At 51.4% G+C, this 8905-nt stretch overlaps 2 protein-coding genes across 2 annotated transcripts; both read right to left on the reverse strand.

Annotated features, from left to right (window-relative positions):
- Positions 1-2436: 2436 nt before the first annotated feature.
- LOC133043454 (protein NYNRIN-like) lies at positions 2437-6026 on the reverse strand. Its single transcript, XM_061124314.1, has one exon. The coding sequence runs from the start codon at positions 5991-5993 to the stop codon at positions 2451-2453; it is 3543 nt and encodes a 1180-aa protein (XP_060980297.1). The 5' UTR covers positions 5994-6026; the 3' UTR covers positions 2437-2450.
- A 39-nt stretch (positions 6027-6065) lies between these two features.
- On the reverse strand, positions 6066-7742 carry LOC133043455 (uncharacterized). The gene has a single exon (XM_061124315.1). The coding sequence runs from the start codon at positions 7740-7742 to the stop codon at positions 6066-6068; it is 1677 nt and encodes a 558-aa protein (XP_060980298.1).
- Between the last annotated feature and the right edge of the window lie 1163 nt (positions 7743-8905).

Genomic DNA, 8905 nt, shown 5'->3' on the forward strand with positions numbered 1-8905 from the left:
GCCCAATTCCTGGAAATCTCCACTCCCCCGAAATAATTGGAATAATCCTCCCACTCGTTAGCTTATGAAGTTACCCAGCCCGTAAAAACTAACCACCCTGTATTTGGGGGCCACTTTCACTTCCCTAGTCGACCCCATGCCCTGGGCTGCTCTCTTCTGAGACCGCCACATCCTGCCTTGGAGTGCCTGTTGTTATGCCCGATGTCCGAATCCCCGAGCGGGAAGAGAGAGAAGGCTTCCAAGACAATGCAACTCGCAAAAAAAGGGAAGTTTATTACTGTCTCGAGCCAGGGCCTTCTGCCACCAACATCACAATGGTGCAGGGTCAGAAAGCGCCGAGCTCAAGCTTGTTACACAAATTTATGAGATATGCAAAAGCGGTTAGTAACTGGCTTAAGCGGATTGGTTACATGTTTGCAAAGCAATTCTATCCGTACAGACTTTCGCGGGCTTTTCAGCTCTCCCTTTGTTCTTGTTGGGCGCATATTGATTGGCTGGCTCCAGGTTACTTGATGGGGGTAGGGAATCTTACCATTTCGGGGGAAGCTAAAACTTAGGTCCAGGCCGCCTGTCATGGTATTAACCCTGGCAGCCTCACATTCCCCCCTGTCTTCTTGTTCCTGTAGAGGAATCTTTCTCTTCATCCTGGGCTACCATCTGATATTGCTGCCTCAATACCATAATCTGAATGGTATTTAGACGTTCTCTAATAAATGACATTAGCCGGTTTAAAATACAAGGGCCAAATGTAAGTGTTAATAATAGCACTATAAGCGGGCCCAGGAGGGTGGAAACTAAGGTGGTCAGCCAGGGGGAGCGTTGAAACCAAGACTCAAACCATCCCTGTTGGGCCTCCCGTTCCCTCTTTCGTTGCGCCAGCCCGTCTCTTACTTTTGCCATAGATTCTCTTACCACTCCTGTATGGTCTGCATAGAAACAACATTCTTCTCCCAGAGCCGCGCAGACCCCACCCTGTTGGAGAAAAATCAAGTCTAATCCTCTCCTATTCTGCAAGACCACCTCAGACAAGGAAGTCAGAGACTTCTCTAAGTGGCTGATTGATTCTTCTATGCGAGTTATATCTTCATCTATGGCGGCTCGTAGGGAAGAAAACCCTTGGCCTTGCAGAGATAGTGAAGCTATTCCTGTCCCTGCTCCTGCTAGCCCAAGACTGAACAAGGCTGCCATGGTGATCGCACTGATTGGCTCTCTCTTTTGTCTTAGCAATTCTCGGTCCCAATGTGAGTACATAACCTCTTCAGAGTGGTATAAGATTTTTGGCATTACAGCAACCAGGACACAGAATTCTTGACTCTGGTTAAAAACCTTCACATTTAAACATGGGGTTAGCCCAGTATGTGAACAAATCCACCAGCCCCCAACCTCTGGCACAATCCAATTTTTGCCATATAAGCGTAGGTTACTAATAGTCCGGGCACAGAGGGAAGTTTTATCACGTGGCACTGTGCCCAAACAGAGTCCCTGTCCCCAAACTTCATTCATTGTGAGGCCAACCTTGCGTTCTTCCCATCGGCATGGGGGTGGGTCCTGGCCTGAAGATAAGTGGTAAGAGACATTGAGGCCTATGGCCTCATAGAAGGGGGGGTGAAGATTATAACAAAGCCAACAGGACTGGGTTGCATTAGGGTTGGTATGGTTTATGACCGTAAAGGCTGCATTCACTAAGGCCCATAGGGGGTCCTGAATTGCTGAGCTAATGGTAACAGCCAGAGGGCCAGGGGTTTCTGTCAGTTTGCCTCTGAGGCTCGGGGTAGAAGAGATGTTAAATGTTCCTGGCAAGCTTGGTCTGAAGGGGGTTGGCTTGGGGGTCGCCTTGTGCCCCTGTAATGCTTTGACCAGATTGGGACCTAAACTATGTACCTGCACCGGCTCAATAACCTGTTTAATGATTAAAAGCTCGCCTGGGTAGGGGCCGGGCCAATTTACGTGAAGTTGAAAACCCCAAGTCAGTCCTGAGGTCCAGCGGTTTTCTTTTTTCGCCCGTTCCTGGTTAAATCGTACTCGTACCTGAGGCCCCTGGTGTCTACGGTCCTTGAAGGTGAAGCTAACTAGATCTCTGTTTCCGACATCCCACCTCTGGGGTCCATCACAAGAGGTCACACAACTCCAGCTCCTGCAATAATAGCTTTCTATGCCACCACAGGTTTTCCAGTTATTTTTTACATAGCCCGGGCAAGCCCAAAACCCCAACCTATGGTTTTTTATCCCATCTCTATAGTACTTATCATAGAGACCATCCTGCTTTGCGAAGAGGCTTGAGAGGTCGAAGTTCAGGTCTGGCCACCAGGTGTTTGGAGGGTGGATTCCTGAGGTCTCATTGAGCAGCTCATGAGTTTGCCCGTCGTTGAGTTTCCATGTGATCTTAGCAGGTTGATGGGGGTTATGACTGGTCGCTCCTGGGTCGATGAGAGCTGCTATCAGCAGGAGAATTAGGAGGCCTCCCAGCGGACGAGTTTCAGTTTCAAAGGATTTGACGGGTGAGGACTCGCCTTCCATTCTGCTCGCGCTTTTTCCTGTTCTTCCGATGTAGCTTGCCGCACGTGATTGCAGTGAACCCAGGGTCCAATCCCGTCGACCTTGACAGCGGTAGGAGTGGTAAGGAGAACAACATAAGGGCCTTTCCATCTAGGTTCTAATACTTTAGATTGGTGTCGTTTTACCCAAACCCAATCACCTGGGCCAATATTATGTGAGGGGAGGGCCCTCTTGTTTTGGCCCTCATGCATCTCTCGAATCAATTTCCAAACATGGTTATGCACCTTACTTAATGCTATCAGAGTTTGCTGGAATTGTCCCAAAGTAGGGGGTGGCAGACATTTTCCTTCGAAAATAGGATACACAGGAGGGGGTCTTCCATACAGAATCTCAAAAGGAGTAAGATTCAGCTTATAAGGGGTGTTACGTGCCCAAAAGAGTGCAAAGGGGAGGAGGGTCACCCAGTCCCCGCCAGTCTCTATTGCCAACTTTGTCAAAGTTTCTTTTAGGGTCCGATTCATTCTCTCAACCTGTCCTGAGCTCTGGGGATTATATTCGCAATGTAACTTCCATTTCGTCCCCAGAGCTTGGGCCAGCCCTTGTACAATCTGGCTCACAAAGGCAGGTCCATTATCAGAGCCCATAGTCACTGGCAGCCCATACCTAGGCACTATCTCCTCTAAGATCTTTTTAGCAACCACTATTGCTGTCTCTCCCTTAGTGGGGAAAGCTTCTACCCACCCTGAGAAGGTATCTACCAGTACCAACAGATAGCGGTACCCATACTTGCCTGGCCTTACCTCGGTGAAATCTATCTCCCAATGTTGCCCTGGCTTTTCCCCTCGGTACCTCGTTCCCGAGTGCTGCTTCTTCTCTGCCCTCATCAGCTGGCACGCTTCGCAGGCTTGAATTATCTCTCGTACAGTTGCATTTTGTCGAGGGAACCTCAGGCAGGCCATCTGGAGAAGTGTTAGGGTCTTTTTTTCTCCCAAGTGCGTAGTTGTGTGCAGGTGTTCACACAGGTGACGACCCAGGGTGGCAGGCAAGATCAGGTTGTTGTTTTGGTCTCGGTACCATCCATCTTGGTCATCTTTCTGGAGGGTGGTATCCTTGTTGATCCAGGCGAGATCAGGGAGGGAATATTCGGGAACTGGTGGCAAGGTCCCCATACCAGGGGGTGGAAGGCCCACGGCTAATATGGGGGCGGCATAGTCCCGGCTAGCCGCTTCTCGAGCGGCCGCATCAGCAGCACGATTGCCTCGCGCCTTAGGGTCTTCTCCCTTCTGGTGACCGGGGACATGTACTATAGCTACTGCCCGGGGTAGTTGGACAGCTTCCAAGAGCCTGCGAATCTCAGGCAGATTTTTGACCTCTTTTCCCTCAGCTGTCCGAAATCCCCTTTCTTGGTATATGGGACCTTGAATATGGGCAGTGCTGAAAGCATATCGGCTGTCAGTAAAAATGGTGACTCTCTTCCCTTTGGCTTGCTCCAGAGCCTGTATTAGGGCAATCAATTCTGCTTTTTGTGCAGAAGTGTTTGGGGGTAGTGTCTCAGCCCATATCGTCCGCCCTGAATCATCAACTATGGCGGCTCCCGCCTTCCTTTGCCCATCTTTTACATAACTGCTCCCATCGGTGAACCATACTAGCTCACTGTTGCTTAGGGGTACATCAGTTAAGTCTCTTCGTGCCGCCAGGGCCTCAGCCAGTATCTCACTGCAATCATGGAGAGGGCTGTCCTTCTCTGGGTTGGGTAGGAGCGTGGCCGGATTTAGGGAGCAAGGGGTCTGAAAACGCACCCGTGGGGCATCGAGCAGCAAGGCCTGGTAGTGTGTCAAGCGGGCATTGGAGATCCACTTACCCGGCGGCTGCTTTAAAACCCCTTCCACTGCGTGGGGGGTGTAAACCGAGAGTTGCTGTCCATACGTCAACTTGTCAGCGTCGTGGATGAGGAGGGCTGTAGCTGCAATGATGCGAAGGCAAGGGGGCCACCCAGCGGCCACCGGGTCTAATCGCTTCGAAAGGTATGCTACCGGCCGCTTCCATGGTCCCCATTGTTGAGTCAAGACCCCCTTTCCTATTCCTTGCTTTTCATCTACAAACAGCTGGAATGACTTATTTGGGTTAGGCAGGGCAAGGGCTGGGGCTTCTAGTAGGGCCCGTCTGAGTGTCTGGAAAGCCTGTTTCATTGGCTCAGTCCAAGTCCACTTTGGGGTCTCTTTACTTCCCTCATATAAGGGCCGGGCCTTCTCAGCAAACCCCATAATCCACAGTCTGCAATATCCAACAGTCCCCAGGAACTCTCTCACCTGGCGAGGGTTTTTGGGCTCTGGTATCTGCAATATTGTTTCTTTCATGGCCTGGGTTAGCCACCTTTGCCCCTGTCTGATCTTATACCCCAAATAGGTGACCTCTTGCCGGGCTATTTGTGCCTTCTTTGCGCTAGCGCGATACCCCAAGATGCCTAGGGTCTGTAATAGGTCCCCAGTGGCATGGCTGCAAGCTTCCTCTGTGGTTCCAGCCAACATAAGGTCATCTACATATTGTAGCAGAATGACCTCTGGGTGGCAAGCCCGATATTCGTAGAGGTCCTCACTCAGAGCCTCATTAAACAAGGTAGGGGAGTTCTTGAACCCCTGTGGGAGGCGGGTCCAAGTTAATTGTACTACCGGTTGGCCTTCCCCCTCAGTCCACTCAAAGGCAAATATCTCCTGGCTCTGGACTGCCAGGGGTAGGCTGAAAAAGGCATCCTTCAAGTCCAGCACAGTGTACCAAGTGTACTCAGGCAGTAAACTGCTCAGGAGAGTATACGGGTTAGGGACAGTTGGGTGTATGTCACTCACCCGTTTGTTGACTTCTCGCAGGTCTTGGACAGGTCTGTAATCCGTCCCCCCTGGCTTCTTCACCGGCAGTAAGGGGGTGTTCCAAGGGGATTGGCATCGCCTGAGAATTCCGGCCTCCATGAGCCGTCGAATGTGGGGAGTGATCCCCCGCCGAGCTTCTTGGCTCATAGGGTACTGTCTCACCCTCACAGGAATTGCCTCGGCCTTTAGCTCGATGACGACCGGATGTCTCTGTTTAGCTAGTCCCATTCCTGCTGTTTCTGCCCAGGCCAATGGGTATTTATGGACCCACGGTTGTACATCTAGTGCTATGGTCTCTGAGGGCTTAGGCGCAAAAAGTCTGTATTCATCCCTTAAGGCTAGGGACAAGACATGTATCGGTTGTCCAAGTCCATCCGTGACTGACATTCCCCCGGGGTCAAAATGGATCTGAGCATTAACTTTAGTCAACAAGTCTCTTCCAAGTAGAGGGGCTGGGCACTCTGGTATCACCAAAAACGAATGGGACACCTGGTGGGTCCCCAGATTTACTTTCCATTCTGTGGTCCAACAATATCTTTTTGTCCCCGTGGCTCCTTGCACTAAGCTGGCTTTCTTAGACATTGGTCCCAGTTTTTTATTTAAAACAGAGTGTTGGGCGCCAGTATCTACCATGAAGCCAACGGGTTTCCCCTCCACATGTATGGTTACCCAGGACTCGGGGAGGGGTGCCGAGTCTCGACTCCCCTAGTCACTGTCTTCCCCCGCATATAGAACTCGAGTTCCAGGGGGGATTTTTTCTCTCTGGGTCATTCCTCTCTTTGAGTCCCTCTTAGGGCACTCGTTTTTCCAGTGCCCCTGTTCTTTGCAGTAGGCGCACTGATCCTTCTTTAGGGCCTGCCTTTTTGGTTTTTCTTTTTCTCTCGTCCGGGGGTTTCGAGGTTCCCTCAATTCTGTTCCAGCCTTTATCCCCGCAAAAAGAATCTGGGCTAGCTCCTTCTGGTTCTTCCGGTTTTCTCTAGCCCTATGTTCCCTGTCTTCTTTCCTGATCTTCTCCGCTAATTCCCTTTCCTCCCGCCGAATTCGCTCTTCCCTTTCTTCTGGGGTCTCCCTATTATTAAATACCTTTTCAGCTACTTTCAGTAAATCCTGTATTGTCTGTTCTCCCAATCCCTCTACTTTTTGTAATTTCTTCCTAATATCTGGGGCTGCCTGATTCACAAACGCTAACAAAACTGCAGCGCGTGACTCCTCAGCCTGGGGGTCCATAGGTGTATATTGCCTGAAAGCTTCCATCAGCCTCTCTAGGAAGGCTGCCGGGCTTTCAGTGGGCTCTTGCCTTACTAAATTTACCTTTGCCAGATTTGTCGGCTTTCTTGCTGCAGCCCGCAGGCCAGCCATTAGAGTCTGGCGGTATACTCGGAGACGCTCCCTACCTTCCACTCGCTCAAAATCCCAGTTAGGCCGCAACAGGGGAAACCCCTCGTCCACAAGATGAGGCTGGGCAGTTGGCCTCCCGTCGACCCCTGGTACCCGTTTCCGCGCCTCTGCCAGAATTCGCTCCCGTTCTTCCGTGGTGAAGAGCACCTGCAACAGCTGCTGACAATCATCCCAGGTGGGATTATGAGTGAACAAAATGGAATCTAAGAGGTCAATGAGGCCTTGGGGCTTCTCTGAGAAAGGAGGGTTTTGGGTCTTCCAATTGTACAGGTCACTCGTGGAAAAGGGCCAGTACTGATAGGTTCGCTCTCCGTCCGGGTTAGTTGGTCCCACTCGGACAGGGAGCGCCTGAACAGTGGATGAAGGTAACTCTAGGTCCCCAGGGTCTTGCTTACCCTTATCTCCCTTAGTTTTCCCCCGGGTCCCCAATGCCGGTCCCCCCTCATGGTTGGTTCCCGTTGGCCCTCTTAATCCTCTCGGTTCACCTGTGGGAGCTTCTCTCCTCGGAGGGGATTGCAAGGAGGGCACATATGGCGGAGGCCTTATCTCCATTTCTAGATCTATCAGGTTTGGATAAGAAGATTCCTGAAGGACTGGTTTTGGGTCCTCTTTCTTTTTGGTTTCCTCCGGGGGGGTCTCCATCACCAGGACCTGTGAACTGGAGGAACTAGGAAGTTTGTAAACAAAAGGTTTTAACCATTTAGGCGGATTTTCCACTAGATCCTGCCAGACCATGACATAGGGGACCTGACTCGGATGGCCCCAGGGATCAGGAGCCATAATCTTTTCCTTCACAGCCTGTATGATGGACGGTTGAAAGGTGCCTTCCGGAGGCCATCCAACCTGAAAGGCGGGCCACTCTGCAGAACAAAAAGTTATTAATTTACTTTTCTTGACCAGCAAAGACAAGTCATGGGCCCTGGCCCTGACATCCGAAAAATGGTCAGTCATGAGAGAAAGTGGGGTAGATTCTCCTTGCCCCATGGTCAAAGAATTAACGGTAAGGAAGAGAGAGAAAGAGAATAAGTCAGAAGTGAGAGAGAACAATGCACCAGAAGAGAACGAGACTAGAGACAATGCCGGCACACATAAAAAACACGGAGAGCCAAAGACAAACACACGGACAAACAAACGTCGGCCGACGACACAGCGCTGGGTTTTCGGGCCCCCTGAATTTTCTTGCCTCCCGGTGGCAGATTCACCTTACCGAATGACGTCCGCTGTTCATCAGACTCGGGATCGGGAGAGGAACTTTCCTTCCCGCGGAGTCGGCTGCCTCCCAGCGCGTCCGCTGGCCTTGGCCTTACGCCGGCTGGCTCCCCCTTTATAAAAAGCCTTCCCGCGGAGTCGGCTGCCTCCCAGCGCGTCCGCTGGCCCAGGCCTTACGCCGACTGGCTCCCCGTTTATAAAAAGCCTTCCCGCGGAGTCGGCTGCCTCCCAGCGCGTCCGCTGGCCCAGGCCTTACGCCGACTGGCTCCCCGTTTATAAAAAGCCTTCCAGCGGAGTCGGCTGCCTCCCTGCTTCCTGAGCACCGGTGTTATTATTTATCCTTCCCCTTTGTTCTGTAAGCGTTCTCTTCTCCCGGTCAAGGGATCCCGGACGAGCCCCCAAATGTTATGCCCGATGTCCGAATCCCCGAGCGGGAAGAGAGAGAAGGCTTCCAAGACAATGCAACTCGCAAAAAAAGGGAAGTTTATTACTGTCTCGAGCCAGGGCCTTCTGCCACCAACATCACAATGGTGCAGGGTCAGAAAGCGCCGAGCTCAAGCTTGTTACACAAATTTATGAGATATGCAAAAGCGGTTAGTAACTGGCTTAAGCGGATTGGTTACATGTTTGCAAAGCAATTCTATCCGTACAGACTTTCGCGGGCTTTTCAGCTCTCCCTTTGTTCTTGTTGGGCGCATATTGATTGGCTGGCTCCAGGTTACTTGATGGGGGTAGGGAATCTTACCATTTCGGGGGAAGCTAAAACTTAGGTCCAGGCCGCCTGTCATGGTATTAACCCTGGCAGCCTCACACCTGTCTCTCTCAACAAACTTGCTTCCACTTTGCTACGGCTCCCTCTCGAATTCCTTCCTGCATAAAGCCAAGGACCCCCGCTTGGCGCCCAGTCCCAGGGACTCCCCAGAGATCAAGAATACAAC

Source organism: Dama dama, chromosome 22 (assembly GCF_033118175.1).
Source record: "Dama dama isolate Ldn47 chromosome 22, ASM3311817v1, whole genome shotgun sequence".
In the NCBI taxonomy this organism is placed as follows: domain Eukaryota; kingdom Metazoa; phylum Chordata; class Mammalia; order Artiodactyla; family Cervidae; genus Dama; species Dama dama.

Bases quoted from the DNA above. Each gene is read 5' to 3' on its own strand.
- LOC133043454 (XM_061124314.1), bottom strand. From the start codon at position 5,993: ATGGTAGATACTGGCGCCCAACACTCTGTTTTAAATAAAAAACTGGGA.
- LOC133043455 (XM_061124315.1), bottom strand. From the start codon at position 7,742: ATGGGGCAAGGAGAATCTACCCCACTTTCTCTCATGACTGACCATTTT.